At 44.4% G+C, this 23,844-nt stretch overlaps 1 protein-coding gene and 1 pseudogene across 4 annotated transcripts in view; both read right to left on the bottom strand.

Moving 5' to 3' along the window:
- Window positions 1-204: 204 nt before the first annotated feature.
- Window positions 205-23,844, bottom strand: part of LOC147453684 (ubiquitin-like-specific protease 1C) — an 85,147-nt gene continuing 61,507 nt past the window's right edge. For all 3 annotated transcript variants that reach the window (XM_086515796.1, XM_086515797.1, XM_086515798.1), the window contains exons 7-13: window positions 2,622-2,717; window positions 2,451-2,545; window positions 2,072-2,165; window positions 1,838-1,963; window positions 1,092-1,188; window positions 904-1,002; window positions 205-815 (exon numbers count right to left, since the gene is read on the bottom strand). In XM_086515796.1, the coding sequence (XP_086371922.1) occupies window positions 696-815; window positions 904-1,002; window positions 1,092-1,188; window positions 1,838-1,963; window positions 2,072-2,165; window positions 2,451-2,545; window positions 2,622-2,717 (727 nt within the window). In that variant the 3' untranslated portion in view covers window positions 205-695. The remainder of the gene's footprint in view (window positions 816-903; window positions 1,003-1,091; window positions 1,189-1,837; window positions 1,964-2,071; window positions 2,166-2,450; window positions 2,546-2,621; window positions 2,718-23,844) is intronic.
- On the bottom strand, window positions 2,735-13,968 carry LOC147453685 (uncharacterized; annotated as a pseudogene). The gene is made up of 6 exons (XR_015188730.1): window positions 7,087-13,968; window positions 6,341-7,054; window positions 5,678-6,237; window positions 5,246-5,591; window positions 4,939-5,154; window positions 2,735-4,854 (listed from the first exon to the last, which is right to left on the bottom strand). The product of XR_015188730.1 is annotated as an uncharacterized LOC147453685 (transcript).

Consider the following 23,844-nt stretch of genomic DNA (forward strand, 5'->3'; position numbering starts at 1 on the left):
AGAAAGAAACCTAATGCACACAGAATATCAATCATCAAGGAGCCTGCAGACACCACAAGCAAAACTACAAAAAGCTCTCATAGCACTTACCAAAACATATCCCATCTTCAGAGAGGTTCAGCAATGGGTGTGCTAACCGAGGACCGTAAGTCTTTTTGGTGGGTGCTATGAAAGGTGAAGGAATAAGTTACTGTATGCACCGCCTTTGGTTGTCCGATTCTCCATATTCTTCACTCAAAGATGATTTGTACAACCTCCTTGTCCTTGACTTTACCACTTGATGAACACATGATATCTGCTGATTGACCAAAAGCCCCCACAACATAGACAGATCTCTGCGTTACAACGAGCTTTACGCTCACCCATCGCTGTGATACAGTGATATAAATTCTAAGCATACTATACAGGGACTGGCAAATATATTAGATCAGCAATTGTTTTCCCTTCAACTTTTGCTTAATATTTTACAACAAAACATGATGCTCGACAAATTGACATGGGTAAACCGATATGGCTTCTCCCCTCCCCGAACTTCATCTGGCGTCTAGCATGAGGATTTCAACTGAATTCTTCAAATCCCAAAACGCTGCACTCTTTGGTTCGCAGCTACACATCTTCATCCGCCCGACGAAGCTACCATGCTGCAACATTGCACCCTAACAGGAGAGGCTGAGTAATTACAGCTACTTGGCAAGCTAATTTTCCGCAACAAAGCATGTTTGACTTGCTTTTTCGTTAAAGATGCTTTCAAGAATGTTTAAAATAGTCCCTCTCAACTCAGACGCTTCGCTGGGCTTGAACCAGTATCGACCAAACTACAAACAAGGAACATTCTTTTTTAGTATGGCCATTTTATGAAAGCCAATGGATAACTAAAATATAGACGATTCAAAAGATCTCTACCAGATTATCCAAACCCTTGGCATCTACTTCTGTTACAAATTTCTGCATGTAGTACAGCATAAATAGGCCACAATCCCACTCATTGTCCTGCAACGGAACCTGTTTTGCAGCAGAATAGTCTTAATCAAGCTCACAAGACCTTGATACATGTTAAGGACTCAAAAATAGTTATCAACAAGAGCAGATACCTGCTTTCTTTTACAAATGGCCTTAGACGGGTCAATTATTATTTCCTCCGTGTTGTCAGGCCGTTGCCCTAAATATTTTCGCTCTGCCAACAAGTAGCTGTGCAAACAAGAGAAAAAGTAACTGGCTAAGAAAGAAACACAAAGAAATCCTATTTGCAACATAAAATCAGCGCACACAGATAACATAAATCGCTGAAGTGCATGCGCAAATGGGACAGGAGACTGGTATCATTTTGGGTTGATTATAGTCAGTATTTTTTGGTGATTGAAGTGGTTTATCACAACTTGGAGGACCTCAGTCTATCAGCATGGCTAGAGAACAATGAATTGCAAAGATATGTAGCATACGGACAAGACTTATTTGTCGGTGGCAGGAGCAGTTGCCCTGCCAGATCCGCACTAGCTTTCAAACAGGAACCCAGCAGCTATCCGAGGATTAGTGAGTTGTTATTGACACCTTGAAGGAAGAACAATCTAACTAATCATTGACCTTGACCGGTTAACGGCACTAAGGAAAGAGGATTTCACATGAACTTGCTTACACGTCCTTTCTTCTGTTTGGTGAGTAATGGACAGCCTGTAAGAAAGTACGGTGGCTCACATCTATATTCCTACTCTCACATCAATGCTTGAGCTTTAGATAAATAGCAACAGATGACCTGATTATCTAAGATTTCTACTGTCTCCCATAGATGCTTGTACTGCACACCTCCAAAGAGAAGAATGTCAATAAAATTCACACCCACCTTTTCAAAACATTATAGATAACCTGGCTTTGATGTCCTGCTGTTGAAGACATGGAATCTAAATGCAAAATTAAAGGTACCCTCTGTCCTACTGGAAAGCACACTATTGCCAGACTCCAATGACAACTGAAACAATGAAAAGAAAGTGATTGTCAAAGGTTAAAAATTTTCAATAAATAACAACGATCCCATTTCAAAAACCAAAATATGGCTGAAAAAACAGAACCCAACTACCTGTTGTGTATTGGCATAAACAAATATGCCTTCTTAAAAAGGTTTATTCCTTTTGTCCACTTGTGTAGCTTCTCAAACCGATCTTTGCCTTGTGCTTTCTTATCAAACAGTGACACGAAGAGATTTTCACTCAGCTTGTAGAGTGGGAAAAATAAAACAGATCAAAAAAAAAAACAACCCATTTGTGCCTGTGAGAGACACACGCAAGAACAAAACCAGTGATAAAAGACAAAAAAGCCAAAGTGAAAATCCAGCAACAAACTGAGTTCAAATCCGCAAACAGGGTACAAATATAGGACTATATAAACCTCTTAAATTTCTACTATACACAACTTAAAAAACCATTTGTGATGATATTCAGGAGTCAGCTCAACCTTACCTTTACTGGATGTAAGCTTCTTGTAAAAGAAGCAGCTAAAGAAATGAAAACGGTGCAACCTATCCTTTTCCTCCAAAAGATTGATTTGCATGTACCTGTGGCAAAAATTGGAAGCATCACTTAGTTTTGCCACTAGATTGAAACACTTCAGTCAGCTAGTAGCAACCATACTTCATGTAGAAGTCAATGACTGTGTCATTCAGAAACTCTGTTGGAGCAAGATGGCAAAGGTCCGCATATCGAACCTCAACAGCTTCTAGATCAGAGCTGCAGCAAGCAAGAAAAAAGCCTCTCTCTCTCTCTCTCTCTCTCTCTCTCTCTCTCTCTCTCTCTCTCTCTCTCTCTCTCAGCATCGGAGAAGTGCCAACGGCTTCCCCCACGTGTAAGGAAACGCATCCCTCGCCCGCCGCCCACAAAGCCTCTTTCATCCGGACAGGGAAGATGATATCGGCAATAGAGAAGGAAATGAGAGAATGGAGAAATGAAGTGGAAGATGGGAGGAAGGAGAGGAGCACTATTCTTCAAACATGGACAGAAGAAAGAGATGGCATGCGTAGGAGGATTGTTTTGCTCGAGGAGAAAGTGGTCATCCAAGATTCCCATCATCCGAAATCTACAAGCAAAAAGTGGGTGGCTCGAATAAGGAGAAATTCAGCCATCCATTATGAAGAATTGAATACAATGACAGAAGAAACACAGGTTATCAAGGAAGGTGAGGAGAAGAAGTCATGGGCCGCGGTCATCTTCGCAACAGAAAAGAAAGTAGAGGAGGCCAAAAAATGGATTGAGGTTGCCAAGAAAGGGAACGGTAAGGAAGCTCCTTGTACACCAACTCTTATTAACATGACCCTCGAAGAGGAACAACGAAGGAGGATGCGGCTCTACATGTGAGGGTAATGGGTCTCAAGCACATAAACAATGTAGAAAAAGAGGTCGCAAGCCTCACATTCATGATGGGGGTGGACAAGCCTTCACACACAAAGGCATGGAGAGTGGGCAAGAAGAGTGATGGCCCGGGAGAATCTTCAAAAGGAAGAGCTCTCATACTATGCTTCCCCTCCTTGGAAGAGAAGAAGGAATTCTTGAGAAAGAGGCCTACTCTCAAAAAGACAGGTATTTTCCTCGGTGATGATCTCACTCTCTCACAACTTGCGCATATGAGAGAGGTAATGCAAGAGATTACGACGGTAAGGGAGAAGGGAAAGATGGCCTTTTACAAAGATGGTCGGGTGGTGATTGTAGAGCGGCGCTCTACATGACGGAGTGAGACCTATGGGACCACACTGAAGATTGCTACTTGGAATTGTAATGAATCTATGAGGTTGAACATTGGTGCCTTTGAGGACAGTTTTAGAGACAGGGACATTGTTTTCTTCTCAGAGACTCATCAGGCCCATGGACAACTTATGCCACATGTGGTGGGATATAGATGGGAGACAGCCCACAGGACAGTCGCGAGATCTGAGCATGGGAGTAGAGGTTCAGGAGGAGTAGCAATGCTATTTAAGGAGGAGTTAAAGCAAATACTACATATTGTACGGAGAGATGATCATGCTAGATACATGTGGGTGCAAGGTGGAAAGGTACGTAAGGTACGGTGCGTATTCGGTACGTCCTGTACGTAGTACCGAATGGATTGAGTTGTTAGGTACGTAAAATTCGTATGGTTTTTTTTTTTAAAGCCAAAAACCTACAATACGGTCTGTACTTGATAGTATATTTATAAGTATAACAAACTACAAAGAGCTTCATAGTGACCTTGATTTAGTATTTACACACTGCATGATTACACACTACACAACAAACGAGACTCGAAAAGTTTAAAGTACTGGCATGACATACTTCATAAATGGTAAACCATAATCTCATCAAACAAAAGGTACATCCAATGATAATTCATCCACAATAAATAAAGGTGGAACAAAGCACGAGTCCTGACTCAATAAAAAAGGAAACTAGGAAGCATACTAAGATGCTAGCAGCCGCAAAGTACATACTACATACTACATGGCAATCAAGATACTCAAACATCCCTATCGAACTCTGAAGATGAGGAGGCCATGTCTCCTTCTGTCACGACATTGCCCTCCTCATCAAACTCTGGCTCAACAATGGTGGGATCTCCTGAAGCACCTGCCTCTAGCAACTCAAATGGGCCATCCTCCTCCTCAGTCAAGATGAGACGCACTGCCTCATTCGCTCGACCACGACTACTGCACACAGGCAGCTTGCCTCTGCGAATGCTCTCCCGTCGTGCTCTCTCTGGATCTGCAACCTCCTGGCGAAGAGGGATGGCCATGGCTCGTGCTCGTGATCTAGTGACCCGCCGATCCACGCTCTCAAGCTCTCTATGAAGCTCTCGAAGAATCTCCTCCTGCTCATCTCTGATCCGACAATCTATCTCCTGTGCACTAGGATCTGGAACCATCTTTACTTGAGTCGGATCTACCTGCTCAAAAGTTTAAGTAGACAAGTATTAATTTTTAACATCGAGTCTCTCATATCCAAGACTCATGTAGCAATGATCTATTATAAGACTTACCTGCTTGGGTGACCCCAAAGCATGAAAGCTACGCACGAGCTTCATGTTCGCTCGACAATAGACCAACTTCTCCAATTGCATAGTGCTCAAGCGGTTTCGAATCTTCGTGTGTATCAGAGAGTAGGCGCTCCAATTGCGCTCACAAGCACCAGCTGAGCAATCCTATAGACATATGTCATATGACATACAGACAAGATAAAGGAATAAATGAGAACCACGAAACACCCTGAGCGTGTAAACACAATAAGAATACCTGTGAGAGAATACGTAGTGCAAGATTGCACAAATTTGGAAGCCCGGCTCTACCATAGTTCTACCACCAAGTGAGGGGAAGCTTGGTAGCTTCCTGCCTCAAAGACACACTCCTCAAGAAAGACGGTCCCAGATTGTTCATGTAGCTGCTCATCTCATTGTCAAGGTCGAGTTGCTCATCCTCAGTGAACAACCACTCTAGGTACTCCGATCGCAAGTTGAGCAAACCGCTCTCTGCAAAAAGCTCTGGAGTCTTGTAGAGAGGATGGAGTATAACAGCCATCCCATGAATAGGACGACTCATACACGTCCATCTACTCTCCACAATAGCAAGGATGTCATCCCGCCTGCAATTCACAAGACTTCACAGTCAAGACTTAAAACAAATACAACATCCAACTTTCCAAGGATGAAGCATTGACTAAGGACTTACCGCTCTGATGTCACGGAGGTACATGTAGCTATGTGCTGCCTCATCTGCATAAATAGATGATACACAAGGCCAAGAGTCGACCCTTCCATGTCTGTCACACGCAAGAGAACATAGAGAGGCTGGAGAGCCACTGCCAAAGAGTGTACCTCTACCCAAAAGCTCTCATCAAGCACTTTCCTCTGTATGTACTTGGTAGGCTCCGTCTGCCCATGGTGCATCAAGCACCACTTAGGGTCCACAACTGTCTGCAACAGTGGATCCCTCAACCTGTAAAGCCTCTGAAGTACTAGGTACATGTATGCAAACCTAGTCTTCAAGGGACGCACCATGTCTAGTGTGTTGTGACTCCTGAATATGGCAAGTGCTTGATGTTTCTTGCGGAAGAAAGTAATCATCTTCGGCGCATCAGAGACAATTGGCTGTACCCAAGTCAACTTGCGAATATCCTCCATGAGTAAGTCCAGGCAATGTGCAGCACATGGAGTCCAAACTATGCGAGGGAACTCCGCCTCAACCATCTCCCCCATGGCCTTGCAGTTGGACGCATTGTCCGTAACAACCTGCAAAACCAGTGACCATTATACGTCGTACTATGGCTTTTAAAAAGAGCAAGAGATTTGACAAACTAAAAAGCGCAAGAGATTCGACTCTCGAGAATGATACCTGTACGACATTATCCTTCCCGACCTCCTTGATGGCTTGCCGAATGTGCCCAAAAATAAACTCTGCCGAAATACGCTCACCAGCCTTGCCCGCGTCCACAGCACGTAGGAAGTATGTACCAAGGCAAGAGGAAACAAGGATGTTGATAATGTGGCGTCTCCGAATATCACTCCACCCATCAGAGATGATAGTACAACCAAACTGCTGCCACCCAGCTTTCACTGGGACCAAGGCTCTGTCAATGATCTCTCGCTGCTCATCTAACATTTTTGTGCACATCCTCTGATAATCCAAGCCACTCCAGGAATCTGTGGCGCCGACTTGTGCAATGGCTCGGACCATTCGCTTCCATTGCTCTGTCCGCAAGACATTAAATGCAATGTTACACTCTATGAGAGAGTGAGCAATCTCTGTTTCTGAATTTTTTTGCCTCTCTCTTATCCAGGACTGTGCATGGACACGTGAAGGCAAAGTAGACTGCGTATACATGCGTGTGCTCTGATCTGTATCCTCATCTACATCCTGAGAACAACGAGCCCTTTTCCTGCTAACATCCTTTTCCTGCTGAGTAGGTGCATCTGGAAAATCTGCAAACAATGCATCCTGCAAGGCATCCTGTGTTGCCTCATCTGCTTTCTTACCCTTGGACGAGGGAAGACCCCCTCTCGAAAAGTGCTCTAGAATCAAAGCATCCTTGATCTCTCGCAGACAAGCTTGCATCCTCCGCATTGGCCTGTAGTGCCGATGCCAAGAAGGTGCCTCAACACACGCGTCACCGTACTTGTCTTCTGCTTCCACAGTATTTGCAAGTCCAAGTGCGTGTTCCTGATCCTGCTTGCCCTCCTCTATTTACCACCGCAATGACATTGGTGTGTGCGCTCCAGACTGGGTTGGGTTTGCGAGGCATGGTCGACCTACACATGTAGTAGGAACACGACATTGTGACTAAAAGGCATGTGCTATCGCGAGAGAATCACAAAGAAATATGCGAGGGAGAGAGAGAGAGAGAGAGAGAGAGAGAGAGAGAGAGAGAGAGAGAGAGAGAGAAGGTTTGCTTTCTAACCGGTAAACACGCGCAAAAAGGCTCTGCAGATGGACTTTGCAGAGACTTTGCAGGTTGCAGGTCATTGTTGCAAATACTCACCAGTAAAATAAGGCACCCAGACTATACCCAGCCAAGCGAAAACAAAAGGCCTCACGCATAGGGTTTTTTTTTTAAGTCAAAAAAAAGCGTACACTACATATCCGTACCGTACCGTACGGACGTACGGTACCGTACGGAGCCGGACGTACATACGGATCCTTCCTTGTGTGGGTGAGACTGAGAGCTGACACAAGCCGATTTCTATACATTGCCATATGTTACTCCCCCCCCTCCTACGTCTGTATATGCTGCATCCAGAGGGCAATCGCCTTTCTCTATACTAGATGATGATATGCGGGAGTTTCCTAGGGATGGTGATATCATTCTCCTAGGGGACTTCAATGCCCGAACGAGCAACTCTCAGAAAGTCTTCTACAACACTTCAGATGAGATGCTTAGAGAGTTGAATGTGGGTGAGTTAGGGCTTAGCAGATGCTCACATGACAAAGAGCAGACGGAGTATGGGGGATACCTCACGCAGATGACAATTACACTTGTTAGCCATACTTAATGGTTTACAGCGATTTCCTGGAGCAACCGGTTTCACATACTTTCCACACAGACACGAGGCATGTCAATGGACTATGTTGTGGCACAGCCGAGCTTTATTCCTTGTACTCAGTATTTCATAGTGGAAGCCAGACCACTGGACGTAGCAATAAATCATGCTCTTTTGACATTGTCTGTTTCATCTCAGTATAGTACAGCCCAGACATTACAAGGCAGATCACATACCAATTATACATTTACACCAAAGACTGACTCCGTTTATACAGAAGAGATCTATAGCCGTCTATCCATAGCTGGTCATGGCCTCTCAATAGAGAAGAGCACCACTTTCCCAACTGAGACACTGCATGGTGCAACATCAGAGGCATACCCACACACTTAGCCGGGTCGGAGGCGACATTTTGAAACCATGCCCCGTAATAGTTGGTATGATGAGGAGTGCAGAGAGATGAGAGCCCAGCTTCAGAGGGATCTTCTTTTAGGAGTCATCACTTATAGACAATCTCGGATTGCTTCCCGACGCCTTGTGCGACGGAAGAAACGAGCTTACTTGGGTCCAAATGGAGCGAGACTTATATCAATTGTTCTTGAGTAGAGACTCAAGAGAGGCATGGCAATTCTTTCATGAGCACAGTGATTACTTCTCCTGATGTGTGGGGCCAGTATGCCTCATCGTTATATACGGTTCCTGGACAGGACCCCCTTCCAGATCCTATAGAGCCATGCCCACCTACCAGCACCTTCTTTATCGCTAAGATAGTAAAGAGAGCCATTGACAGGATGAGGACCAGTAGGGTATATGATCATGATGGTCTAGTAGCAAAGCACTTTATATATGCTACAGATATGTTGGTAGAGGTTCTTGCGGTGTCGTTCAATTGTGCCATGTGTAAGGGTTTACCTCAGACTTCGAGGTTGTCTACTATTGTGCCTATCTTCAAAGCAAGTGATGCTACAGACCCTAGGAATTACCGCACTATTATGGTTGGGCACACATTGGCACGGTTGTATGCATCCATCCATACTTCAGCAGCAATTGAGTAATTGGGCAAAGGGTCAGGGTGTACAAGCAAAGGGCCAAGCCGGTTTCAAGAGGGGTTTCTCCATCTACAAATCTTGTATCCATAGAACATCACAACCCTACACAAGGTTCCAAACGCCCTTTGTGACAAGGACATGCTGCATCATGTATGCCCAAGCTAAAAGGGGACACCTTATACAAGCTCTTGATAGCCTTTCTCTCTCCTTATCTTTAAACAATTTTGGAATGGACTATGAGAAAGAGTAAACCCTCGTTTTTGAGTGATTAATGATTGATCCTTTATTGATCTTGATGTTGTGAAAAGCAAGTCCAAAGCTCTACTATAGATTGGTTATCTTTCATAGTAACGCAGAATGGCCGTTTTCAGGTCTCCGTTCCCCGTTCCCATTCCAAGTTCCCGTTCCGAATCCCCGTTCCGTGTTTCAAACGTGAGTACTCGTAATAGGGAATGGCATTTTGTTCCGCGTTCCTGTTCCGGTTTCCCGTTCCTGGTATATCTTTGTGTATGAGAACTCTACTATCATCAAAAAACATACTTGATTTCCTTGTGGGATGAGGATTAGGCTACTTATAACTCGGTGAAAATTGTAAAGAGAAGGGCCAGGGGACAGCCCTATCAAATTGAGCACTTGAGGTCTATGTGTTCTATTCATGTGCCATTAACTGCCACTTTAGAGTTACCATTGTTTAGCAAGGTTTTGGATTCACATCATCTAGTTGGGACCTACAACCATATCGTTTAGATGAATAATAAAATCCCATTCCACTATGTTGCATTCCTTATTAAAGTCTATTTGACATAGTACCGAGAGCTCAATTGATGCGCAGACTGCACGAGATGGGGTGCCCATAGTGTTGATTTGGGGAATTATGGCTCTATACAGATCAAAGATGGGACATGTACACACTCCGGATGTCACGTGCACATCTAACCCAATGTGTACGTGGACAAGCTACTTCATGTCTAGGGTTCAGTTCATTTCAGTTAGCTTAGGAAGTGTTCTGGCACTTATGTGAGTCTGTTCGCAGACCGTGCATATCCAGGCACTTAGAATAGATGCATATCCTCTGGTTGCACACACCATGATCATCAGATTACCATCAAAACCATTAAGGAGCATTTTTACAGTGCACAGACCTATTTTCCCTATTTTAGCCATTTTTCACTTATTATTAAGTGACTTTGTAAACTGGGTAGATACACTCATGCAATATATAAGAAAACCTAGCAATAGCACTTTCTGGCAGAAGAGACAGAAGAACCACACTTGCTTCTCAGCAAGAACGACAGGACTCCATAGCGTTTTCAGCCATCAAGACCAAGCTAGCGTTTTCTGCAGCAAATCAGCATTGGCGTTTTGCAGCATAGTACCTAGCGTTTGCAGAACTCCCAAATCAGCCTAGCGTTTCTACAAACAACACATCAAGCCTAGTGTTTTTGCAACTTGCAGAGCATTCTAGCGTTTTGCATATTCCCGGCGACAAAACCATCATTAGCTTCAGCGTTTTCAGTTTTCAGCATATAGACACCGTAGAGAAGCCCCAATCCTCGCAGATCTCACCTTCCCGCAGCAGATCCTCGTCGCACCGTCAAATCAGCCAGCGTTTGCAGATTCAGCACGCTATTCGCAGATTTCAGCATCTGTGTTTTCAGCGCGTTATCATCCTATCGTCGTCACCGGCATAGAGTCAAAATTCAGCAGATACAATATTTGCAGATTTCAGCCCTTAGCGTTTTCAGATTTCAGCCCGTCTCATCGCCATCCTCATCGTCGTCGACATCATCGGCAAGTCCATTGCATTGTAGAGATTAGTGCAGTCAATAATAGACCGATCTCGCCATAGAAAGTGGGGCCTTCAAAGGAGGGTTTGACAACTTTTCTAGTGTCGTATTCTTCTCTCTCTATCTCTCAGTCTCAGAACCTTCATTCACAGTGTTATCCACTTTGTTTGTGATCATTTGCACTCTCTCACTAAAGGAACGGAAAGCTCTCTCCCATCGTAAGTAAAAGGAACCCTTGAGCCCAGTTCCGAGCACTCATCTTGAGCAAAGTTCAACATTCACTTCCGTTGCACCTTACACCGGAGGGGATATTTGATTTAGTTCACTCCACCATTGTCTCCAACTCTATTTGGTATGTATGTTGATGAGGTGTCTGATTACATTGACAGAGAGGGTGATAGAGCTGCCCAGCTGCCAAGGACGTGGATCCCATTGTTGTCATATGCTGATGATATTTTGTTGATCTCTGACTCAGGGTATTGCAACAACAGTTGGATGCATTACACAATTTTGCAGAGGATAGTAAATTGTCTGTAAACCTTGGCCAAGGTTATGGTGTTTAACACCACACACAATGGATCAAGAGATCGGCACAAACTTTCACATATGGTCAGAAGATAGTAGAGTATACAGATGCATACACTTACCTTGGGGTTGTCGAGGTTTTCTTTGGGGAGAGCAGCAAAGACTAGACTGACTAGAGCTTTTGCGGCCTTGGGAGGCTTGGAGAGGACGTGTTCGTAGGTTCAGCTCTAGGAACCTCGAAAAAAGTTATGGCTCTTTGATACTTTAGTAGCCTCAGCTATTTTCCCCCCTAGTGCAGATATCGGGACCTTCTGTAGGCCAGGAAGGTTGGAGACGTATGGAGAGGCCCTTGGTACCTATGATCTCTCGACTAATCAGAGCCAAGGCCTCCGTACCCAACGCTATCATTCGAGTAAAGCTAGCTGCCCCTCCTATGGAGATTGAGGCGCTTACCAGATCTGTGCACAGCTTGTGGGATACTACTAGAGACAGATATGCTAGACTGGCCCTTGAGTCTTCCAGACAATTAGCTCTTCCCGGGGACACTTCATGCTGGTATGCACAGATGACATCATGGTTTCACACGCATGGCTTCACCATGGACAGGCTGCCCCCTTTCCGGTACTCTCTTCAGGCACCCTCAATGTCTCTTACATAGGTGGAGATTACTAGACTCATTTGTCTAGTAGGATACCAGGAGGACATGGATAGAGCCGCGACAAGAGTTGGGCATAAAGATTGCTTTCTATAGAGAGCATCTTATCCACCTCACAACAGATGGGTTTGTGATTCGACTCAGCTACATGGACACACATATGTCTCATGGTTTGCATTGTGTCATTGGTCAGACGAACATCCTCACATCAACTCGAGATTGAGACTGGTAGATTCAGGGGGATACCAACAGACAGCAGGATATGCTGCTTATGCCAGCTAGAGCCAGAGACAGAGCTACTTGCATATATCATTGCATAGTGTACTGTGAGATACGGGTCCGTTTCCACTGCTTATTCAGAGAGGGTTTCGATCCTTTCTCTAGGGTCATGAGTTATGAGGATCAGAGATGTCTTGGGCTATATCCACTTGAGTTACACAAGTATAGAGACACTTTACTGGGGAGAGATAGAGAGAGACAATACCACAGACAAATTACAAATTTCTTTTCACTAGATATGGGACAACCAGAGAAGCAGCCATCACTCCACTCATTCAACCACTACCAACACTCTCATCAATCGAGCACTGGAGCCGGCAACGATTGAGGAGAGCGAGACGGAGACTACAGCAGAGGATTTGAGCCATACTCTCTCGACATCCAGAATGCAGATGAGGATGAATTCTAGTGGTAGCATCTTTGTTCTAGTTCTTTTGTACCAAAACATGGTATTAGATTCACTATTTTGTAACAGATTGGTCTCATATGTCATTTTGGCCTTTTGAAGACGGTAATATAGCATTTCATTCCTCTCTCTCTCTCTCTCTCTCTCTCTCTCTCTCTCTCTCTCTCTCTCTCTCTCTCTCTCTCTCTCTCTCTCTCTCTCTCTCTCTGTGTAGCAAGGCTACAGTGTCACGGACATAGAACAAGCGGTTAGTTTCAGTTGGGTTGGAGTTCACATTGGACAGACTCTCGTTGTCACAAGACGAGCACATGTACCAACGTAATAGAACAGACTGCACAGACTTTTAGCACTTCAATAACAATTGAACTAAAAGAGAGAGACAACTCGCGACACGGAGTGATAGAATTCCACCCCAGAGAGTATTGGCCCCAAACCTTGGCATCCCTTTTGGTATTTCTTCAGATTGCATCAACACAGTACAAGCCAGTACTCCACGCTCTGCACCTTCTCTAGGAAGCATGCCAGAGAATGAGCCCATTGGCCTCATATTTAAAGACCCTAGGCCCAAAAGCAATTTACATGAAAAGCCTTCAAACTCAAAAGCATCTGGTCCAAAAGCAATGCCCAAAAGCTACCAACATGATTTACGAAAATCCATACGACTGCTTGTCAGCAACGCAAATCGCGGAAATCCGTAGATGCTGCAACATCAGCATGTCAGCACAATTTCCGAGTTGTTCGTACAACTACCACGTCATCAATTTCTACGTTGTCGTTTGTGAGAGTGTGTGTGTGTGTGTGTGTGTGTGTGTGTGAGGATCCAGCTTTATTTTTAATTCCTTTATGTCACTTGGGTCCCATCGGACGAGCACCCATAAGTTGGTAGGACTTCTTCTTTTGTTGTTGCTTATTCTTCTTAGGGTTTACGTCCCTCGACCGTAACCTGAAGGTTGGCTCTGCTCTTCAACGACTTGACACGTCAGCAATTTGTGACAGCCCCCCTTTTCTTGAAAGAAAGTAATCGTCCGTGATTGCTGTACAGCATATCTGCAAAACAACTCAAGTTAATTCAAAAATTTTCGAAGGTCATTGCTAGGCACAATCAGTTTGCTCTTCTTTTTTTTTTAGGAGTTGGCTTCTCTTTTCGGCTCTTTTGATCAAGGAGTTGGCTTCTCCTTTCGTCCATGTCGGAACTCTTGATATTCCGGCATAGTAAAATTAACCATCACACCCAGACCGCATTGATCTTCCACGGGTGTCTTGATGTACTAAAATTACATATCCAGTGAATCTCATCCAATTAGAAATATTCAGCGGTTGGCACATCACAATGCAACACAAATGCTCACATATGCATGTTACAAGACATAGAACATAAAGTCGCCGATCAACACTCCCTACATAACCTAACAAGGTCCAGGACGGGAGATATTCAACGACTCCCTCATCCCTCCTCCCGCATAACCTAAAAAGGTTCGTGCCGGGAGATATAGAGGCCTTTTACAACCAAACGCCCCTCGGACCGCAGCCTGCGTCGTTTAGAGGTGCTGAGAGTAACCACTACTCAGATTTCTTAATACTCCTCCCGTATAACCATCCAACTCCGGGCCGAGAGTAACAACAACAATATTTTTCAAGCATGCAACCAAACGCTCCCCAGACATCCCGCCTGCGTCGTTCGGAGGTTTTCTAGCATACAACGAAGTGCTCCCCAGACATCCCGTCTGCGTCGTTCCGGAGGTTCAAACAATACCAAAACAGCATTTCTCACTACTATACACGGGAGTAAAATCACCAATCAATGAAACAAGTATCAAAACCAAAGTCAAACATTTCAAATCGGCAAGAAGACAAGAAGACAAGTTCAAAACAGATACCATCCATTTCAAACAAATTTTCAAACAATACTTTCTCAAGGAGTATTCAAAAGTATCTACCTATTAATAAACAAACAAGTAGAGAGTTCATTCAAGGTTTTGTTCGGACAACCAAACTTTGAGGACGACTGGCTTGCCCTTCTGCATCACAGTGATGGTTCGGTTCCGAACCACCCTCTGCATCATAATCAAAGTGCATCTGCTTCAAGAATTCTGGATGTATGAAGTTCTATGTAGCTCCGGGATCAAAGAAAATAAGGGCTTTGAAGCCATTGACTTTGCCATATGCTCTGCACAATTCATTTGTACTCTTAAGGCGTATGTCATAGATATCAGGGACTAGCCCAATAGCAGGTCTAGCTCTCTTAGCTGGAGGTGGCGCTGGGGTTCTGTCGACCGTTGATGCGGGCATCGGTCCTGCTGGTCTATCAGTGAGATCGGGACAACTACAATGGTTATGCCTTGTTTGAAAGCATCTAAAGTATCGGCCTTTTTGTAGTAAGGTGTCTCGTTGTTGAGGTGTCAAACAAAGCCTTTGCGATTGATTTTCATGAGACTCTTGAGAGTTTGTTCGTTGTTGCTGAGAGTTGTGGCTAGTGGCCGGAGATTCTTCTGTGGTAAACTCTAGCTTTCACTTCATCAGTTTGTAGCCGATCGCAACATGGTCCATAAGTTCTTGCATGGTGGAGATTTGCTTGGATAGACAATATTCTTGCAATGGTGATGGTAGTCCAATGGTGTGTTGCTCGCATTGGGCCTCCAAGGTACATGTCGAGAAACCTTTGGTGACAGTCGTCCATGGTTTCGGTGGCAAGCATTTTCAAGTTGCCCCACTCTACCAAAATCCGGACTTCAAACATAGAAGTCATGTAACTATGTGCAAAAACTGTCTTGAAAGGGTGCAAGGTGCTTGGAGCATGCGGTTGTGTCGCGATTGAACTCCACCATTGCATAGCATTATCTTTAAGAAATCCCGCTGCTCGAGAAATCTTGGATTCTTCTATAGGTCCCCAACGCATAGATGTTGTCGAATTCCTGTAGGAACTGCAATGCTTTCTTCCGATCGTTCACCCTAGAAAAAGTGAAAAATTTGACTGTCGTGCCGTCATCTTTGAAATTTTTGGGTTGGTTAGCCGTGTATCCCAGGTACGGCTAATAAGGGTATCCATATGGGCTCCAACCATTGTAGCCTCGTGGCGGTGGTGGTGGGGCAGGTGGGGGCAACGGCGGTGGCAAAGGCCATTGCACTGGATCAAGGTCAGATGGTCGCACGATATTCCTAAAGACTCTACCGATTGGAACAAACGACTATGAAGGTTGCCGGTTGGAAGTCCTCGTACTTTCTGGAGCCGAAGAAGGAGGTACCACCTAAGGCATCAAAGCGGATAACATTTAATTCAAAAATTCTTGAAAACTTTGCACCATCGAAAGATTCTGCAGAGGATGCCGCGAAAGAATGTCATGACGCTCGTCGAGAAGAAACTACAAATATTCTCTTGAATCCATGAATGTCATGTCTTGGGTTCTTTATGGCTTATGCCATGTAAGACAGAGCGATGAAGACGAGAGCACGCCCGATGCGCGATGAAGGATGTGTGGAGTGGCTAAAAAGTTCGGGGTCGGGCCCTGAAGATAAAATTCCAATAGTCTCGGGTTTGCTTTGTCTGTCCTTTTGTAGGACCGGTATGCTTTCAGAAAAGCACACACCTGATGCTCTGAATCCTAATACCACTATCCACACTCGACACCTTCTCAAGGAAGCATGCTAGAGAATGAGCCCATGGCCTCATATATAAAGGCCCTAGGCCCAAAAGCAGTTTACATGAAAAGCCTTCAAACTCAAAAGCATCTGGTCCAAAAGCAATGCCGAAAAGCTGCAAGCGTGATTTACAAAAATCCGTACAACTGCCACGTCAGCAACGCAAATCGCGGAAATCTGTACAAGCTGCCACGTCAGCATGTCAACAAAATTTCAAGGCTATTCGTACAGTTGCCACGTCATTAGTTTCTACGTTGTCTTTTCTATGTGTGTGTGTGTGTGTGTAGCTGTTAAATCTTAATTAATAGGACATAATTGAATTTTACATTCAAAAGACAGCCGGCAATGAAATCAAGGAATAGATATGTACAAAAACAACTCAGTATTAGAATTATTTAAGTACAATGTTTGTAGGAAAGAGATCCCCTTTCAGTATGTAGATTCTACAAAATAAAAGAACTTCCCAAGTCATCAGTGAGTGTTCCATCCAAAGTAGGGTAGCTTGCCAGAGTAAAGAAACCTTCCAAGATAAGATAGAGTCCTTACCTGCATCTATCCAAACAAGACAACAATTCAGTTAGCCTTGGATGTGTTTTACAGGTATCAATGGACCATACCAGTTGTTATCCATGTCCATCTTAAAGAACTATTTTACTTTAAGCAAGCTAGGTTATTAGTAAAACTTTTATGTTTATAGTCTTAATAATTACTTCCAATCTAAGTGGCAGATTCCCTCTTCTAATCAGAGTGGTACAATCTCCCAAGAACCCAAACTACATGAGTTTTTTTGTGTTATAATAGTGAGATTCTATTGGTAATTAAATCAAAGAAATTTCCTTCTAATTCTAGAACTAATGATGTAATATTGTTTTCAAATGGAGTCCAATGTAATTTAATGTTATTAGTCATCCACTAATAGCTAGCCAAAAGGTAGAGACCTAGCCCGTCCAAAACAAAGAAATTATGAATGCAAATGCCATAATGATCAGGTCGTTCAAAGTATGTCACGGATCATGTTCCAACCCATGAAAGCTACATAACCTAGTACATAAGTCCGAAAAATGCAACAGTTTAACATTACCTCCATACAACAGGTTTTTCCAAGTGACAAAAAGCGGTAGATAACATGCCATTCAATACTACCAACGGCTAGAATAGTAGTAGGAATCCATCTTTAAACGAGACAACTTATATAGAGACATTGTTCGGTTTCTTTCCATGCCAAGCCCAAAGAAACTGCCATATCCTTACCTTCAGAAAGAGCAAAACAATGATCTTATTATATCAACCACCATTAGCAGCCCCCCTAAAAAACCGGAGGGTTATGCCCAGCCATGTTGTCAAGTGTGAACGATGTCACCTTTTCCCGTATTGTGAGTACGCACTAGGTACCCAATGATTTGAATGCTACAAAGGCTAAGAATAACTTCTTTTAATTGAAAAAAACCAGTTTAATGCCGAAAAACCAATTAAGACAGTAGTCGAAAAAACTTGTAGCGGCTTGAAAAAAGCCAAAAAATAGAGAAATGCCTATGTTGCGCACAGTCTCCTTCCAGAAAACCAGTAGGAAGAAACCCCTCGAATGTAATCAACCAGTGGATATCAACTAGTTTTAGCAACCAAATCCCATGCTAAGTACCATCATACCCTTAATGTTCAAAAGCAATAAGCATAGTGTACAAGAGCCATAGTGTAACGACTGTCGAAAAAAACTAGTCACGACTGCAAGCATAAAAAAAACACCCCACAATGCTTCTTAAAGACCCAATTCCTTACTGTGCTAATCAACGAAAAGGCAGGGTACTGCTAACTGCTTAGAACCGGCAGCAAGGCAAGTAAAGGCCAGAGAAAAAACCTGAGATGTTTGAGTAGTGAGCTCCATAGCTCAATCCGTGAAGCAGGCAGTAACCACACACAACAAAACAAATCACGGGCTAAGTGAGGGGCAAGGTGCGCCCTCACCTTGTTTAAATAGGGTGAACTGCACGTCTTCTGAGCTTGAGTAATGAGTGAGCCAAGCCGCCCTCCATTGTGTGAAATCATCAAACGGCACGCAAATACCCTTGCGAGGGGAGATCCATAGCCAAAGAGAAGAAGAGGCCGCCTTCTCAGCGTAATGAGAACAAAGAGTTACTCACGCTCGACATTCCAGAAGAGACTTACACATTTTATTATTCAAGGGCTGGGTCCCATTATATGGCATTTTATTAAGCAATAAAAAGTGTCCCATTATATGGCATTTTATTAAGCAGTAAAAAGTGTCCCATCAATTTTCTGAGCAAGATCAATGCCCAGGGGGGGGGGGGACGGCGGGGGGAGAGAAATTGTAATCAGAATACATATAGTACCATAGTGTATGTGTGTGTGTCCAACTTTATTTTTAATTCCTTTACGTTACTTGGGCCCCATCAGACGGGGTCCCATGAGTTAGTAGGACTTCTTCTTCTGTTGTTGCTTCTTCTTCTTAGGGTTTAGGTCCCTCCGCGGTGATCTGAAGGTTGGCTCTGCTCTTCAGTGACTTGGCACGTTAGCAATTTGTGACACTCGCCTCAGCAATGACACGTGGTAAGTGATATGGATGGTGGTTTATGGTTGTACATATGTGTGGTAGTAGGCTATCATCATCATCATCATCATCATCCAGTCTGTATGGTCGAGAGTCTTTTGAGTCCTGAGTCCTGAGTCCGGAGTCTTGAGTCCCGCACCGCACATTTGCACCCTCCCTGCAAATTGGAGCCGTAACACCCCCATTGTACCCTAGAGTCTTGGGCTTGGAGCTGAGTGCACTGCCAGCCAAAGTCTATATGTTTCTATGAGTTTGTTGAGATCCACTAAGTTCTTAGTGTGTTGTTGTGCTTTGAGTTGTTGTTCCGTGCTTGTGTGATGTTTTTTTACTGGTGGAGTGAGGTTTCTTGCTTACTGCATTGAGAAGCACCCGCTGACGACACACTTTTCTTACTACAGGTGCTCTCATTTTTGGCACGCCGAATGGGACCTCAACTGAAGTCTCACTTTATTGAGAGTCAAGTCAAGGAGCTAGCTAGTTTATCGGTCTCGACTAGTCTAGTCCAGTGTCACAAAATGATGACGTGGCATGTCAAGATGGATAAAATGACTATTATATAAGTTGTTCCCAACTTATGGGGTTCCGTCCAATGGGGCCGAGGGGACACATAGATTAAAAAAACAGGAGAGAAGAGAAATCGCATGGGACTGGTGACATGGCAAGCTGTGCGACAGACTGAAAAACGTGTTGGGTGGCTAACGTGGCAGGCTGTACGGAAGCGATTTGCACTGGCAACTTTTGAGCGCTAGCTCTTGGACAATATGCTTTTGAGACCTAAAGCTTTTCATGTATTGCTTATAAAAAGGCCCAAAGCCTATAAATTGTAACTAGGGTCTCTCTTGCCCTCAGTTTTGCGTGAGAGCACTGAGCAGAGAGGACCCTCGTGAGAAGGCACGCCTAAGAAAACGAAAGGGAAAGGAGTAGCTTTTTCCAAAGTTAAGTATGCGATATTATGGCCCCTTCCAGATTTAAGAGAAGATAAATGATGTATCCTTCACACTGAAGTTACCTCATACTCGGAAGATTCACAATGCTTTTTATGTGATGAAGGAGCTCACAAGCGTCCTGGCTAATGTTAACATAAAGTTTCCCACTTTCAGAGGACTCTTCGCTAAGGATGCAAACGACCATGCTAGGAGATTTGTATCCCTCTACAGGGGTCGTGACCTCAACAAAAAAGACGCCTACCTAATGCTCTTCCCATCAACCTTGGATGGCTTAGCAGATAAATGGTACAGTCAATTTGTCGAGAATCACTTCACTACTTGGGCAGCACTAAGACAGCAGTTTTGTGAAGCTTTCAGACCAAGAACTTCCAAGAGAAAATTTTGGATGAGTTGGGAAACCTGATGCTCCAACCAAATCAGACTTTTGCAGAACTCGTGACTAGAACAAAGTCTCTGGTTGCCAAGCTTTCCCAGCAACCAGGCGACTTTATGGTCAAGAAGTGGGTAGAGAAGGTTCAGCAAAAACTCTAAGAGAGTCTCCGACCTGAAGCGACTCTAGAGGAGTTTGTTGTTGTTGCTACTCGGATAGAGGGGGCAAGAAAGTTGTTCAACAACTCCCCTCACGTAGAGACTTCCTCTGTACTCTTGGAAAGTCCGTCTGACCCCTTGACTTCTTTACGTGTGAAACTAGAAGCACTAATGTTACAAGTTCTCTTCAGGAGGAGAGATCCTTCCCTCTTCGACAGGAGAAGCCTCCACATCAAGAGGCTTTGGACCAGATCAAGCGCGAGCTAGAAGAGCTCAAGACTAAGCACGAGTATAAGGCTGTGGTCTAGTGTCGCTCATGCCGCTCTCCAGGACACCCTCCACATGAATGCCCCATTCGGGCTTATTGCCACTTCTGTGAAAAGTCCGGACATGAGGACAAGGATTGCTACTACCTAAAGGGATTGTGGAAAATACAACAAAATCTTGGTCCTACTCTCCAACAAGGGTTAGTACCTGCATCCAACATGTTCCCCCTATGGCGATCCAAACCACACGCCAACTTTATTGACAACCCCTCCTATGCAAGGTATGCTGAGCACTTTTCCATCTCCAAGCTTTTATCATGCAAATGCTTTCTCGGCCCCTCAAAGCTTCTACACCTCCACCTCCACCTCCATGCAAGACCGCCTCATTTTCGACTCGCCCATTTAATCAACCCATTTTGTGCTATAGATGCCTTGCCAACATTGCCCTTAGACTCACAATCACTGTAGTAAGGACTACCCAAAACAACATGCATCTACTCCTTCAAGTCAACCTAAATTCACTTTCCCCAAAATCAATTTGATAGCAGTTAGTACCATCCCCCAACCGTCACCTTCTACTCCTGAGGTGGCCCCTGCCCCTAATGACAAGTTCAGACAGGTAGAGAAGCCCACATTTGTCCTCCCTCAGCCCCGGCGCACATCCTTGGGTCTCACTCTTCCAACGAGTTCCACTCTTCCTCCCACTATCCCACCAGTGCATACCCCGCTTCCAATTGTCGACAAGCCCTCCCATAATGCCAAGCGAGGATCCTCATCTCTGCTCTCCAATATTGATGAAGCTTTCTTGGAAGCAATAGTCGACCTACAACAGATCAAGGTACCAGAGAAACCACTAATAGAAAAAGAAAAGCTTACGACAGAGACAATCTTGAAGAACACCGTGTCGCACTATGACATGTTGCGGCTAGATGCAAGTTTTCGCAATGACACCCTTGCAGTTATTCAATCGCTTTACCTCGGAGCGGGTAATAGTGGCAGGCACCTCCCAATGCAACCATCAGAGTCCTGTATAATATCCTATCCCGCTGCTCCCCTCATTAATTATAGAAGCCCTCATCTCACCATGTCCATCTTGGGGCGGCAATTCTTAGGAGTGATAGTGGATGGTGGATCTCGCATCAATCTGATGCCTAAGTTCAATATGTTGGCTTTAGGTATGCAACCTGCACGACCTGCTCGCTTCACAATTACATTGGCCGACCAGAGGATAGTCTACCCATTGGGCATAGTGGACAAGGTGTCTCTACAAGTCAACGTAGTTAGGTACGTAGTGTTCGGTACAAATTCGGTTCATAAGGTACGTAGTACAAAATGGATTAAGTTTTTAGGTACGTAAAAATTCGTACTTTTTTTCACAAAGCCTAAAACTGAGACTACTTCCGACATTTATATATGCATTCACCAAGACTTCTAATAAAGACTAGCAAATCAACAATAGACCATTGCAAATCCCAAAAACTAGAGTCCACGACTCTAACCAAACAATGAAAATACAAAGCTAAGCTTAGCTAACCAAATAGTCTCAAATGTTGTTGTCATGGTCACATAAAACTAAGAGCATCAAAAAAAATACACAATGAATCATGATAATCCAAGACTGAAGTCTGAAGTCCTAACTCTAATAGGTAGTAAGTACTACAAACCGCACATTGAACTCAAAGCTGGCACCTGCAAGAGAGGAGCACACACTGCACTATACTTGTATCTCTGCTAAAACCAGTTGCTCTCAGCCGCAACAAGGCGTTTTTCAAAAAGAGAGGCCTAATCGGAGCAGCCCAAAATTTATTTTTATTTTTTTATTTTTATTTTTAAACATGTACGGATCCTATCCGGACAGAACCGTACTCTACGGCTGTACTGTACGGATGCAACCTTGCTGCACGTACAAGACTTCACCTTTAGCTTGGATTTTGTTGTTGTTCGTCTTCCCCGGGTTGAGGGAGGATTTCCTTTGCTCATCGGTAGACCGTGGTTGCCGCACACTAAAGCACTACATGATTGGGGAAATAGTGCAATGTGGATACATACTCCTGGCTCCCCAATGAAACACATTCGACTTGAAGGAGGCATGGATCCAGTGGTGCAACATAGTTCCTTGTCAATGGAATCGAACCCTGAACTAGAGCAGCCTACTCCACCTCATGGGTCAGAAGAAGACCTGTTGGAGTGATTGGAAGCTAGCCTATGCCTTGTTATGGAGTCTCTATTCAATCGTTGACCAAGGATACACCCTCTTCCAATGTTTCTATAGTAACTGAGCCCAATGAGCCACCTGCGCCAGCAGCAAGTGTTCCATCTCCTCTACCCACCCCCTTCTCGCCCCTGCCCACCACCCTTCCCCCCTCACTACCCTCCCCTCTCGCCCCTCACCACCCTCTCTCCTACCCACCCCTTCCCTTCCCCTCTCGCCCCTCACCACCTCCCCTAGCCCCTACCCACCCCCATTCTCTCTCTCTCTCTCTCTCTCTCTCTCTCTCTCTCTCTCTCTCTCTCTCTCTCTCTCTCTCTCTCTCTCTCTCTCTCTCCCCCCCCTACACCCCCTAGCTCCCTATTTACATTTTGGATAAATTGTGCATTTCTCGTCTTTGCAGACAATTCGTGATAGTGGTCAAGCGTCGAGCGCCCTTCTCATCCTTCGGTTGCATTTACACTAGCTTCCTAAGATTTTGTTCAAGCTTGGGCCTTTCTCAGTTTCTTGTTTTCTGCACAACCTATCTCATTGTGGCAGGGCTGCCCATACTTCTTCATCACCTTCTGCAAATATTTACATTTGATCATTCGTCTGGAAACTCAATATCTTTCGCACACTTCAACTTCTTCAATCAGATTTTCCTGCTAGTATCAGTGTTCTCTCTAGTTCCACAGTGGTCATGTGGCGGGCAACCTGTAGCAGAGTTGCATTGTCACGGACACAGGACAGGCACTTGGTTTCAGTTCGTCTTAGTTGGGCTGGAGTTCACACTAGACGAACTCTCGCCTAGGCAATAACACATGGCAAGTGATACGGATGGTGCTCTAGTGGACACCGTGACCAGATCACCACCACCTCAAATTGGAGATAGGCTTAGTTGGATTGGGATATTTTGCTAGCCGTTGGTGGCTCTTTATGGTTGTACATCGGTGTGGTTGGTTCCAGTGTAGTAGGCTATCATCATCATCATCATCCACTTTGTATAGTCGAGCGTCTTGAGTCTTG

The sequence above is a fragment of the Adiantum capillus-veneris genome, chromosome 7 (genome assembly GCF_014529385.1).
Source record: "Adiantum capillus-veneris isolate H3 chromosome 7, ASM1452938v2, whole genome shotgun sequence".
Taxonomy (NCBI): Eukaryota; Viridiplantae; Streptophyta; class Polypodiopsida; order Polypodiales; family Pteridaceae; genus Adiantum; species Adiantum capillus-veneris.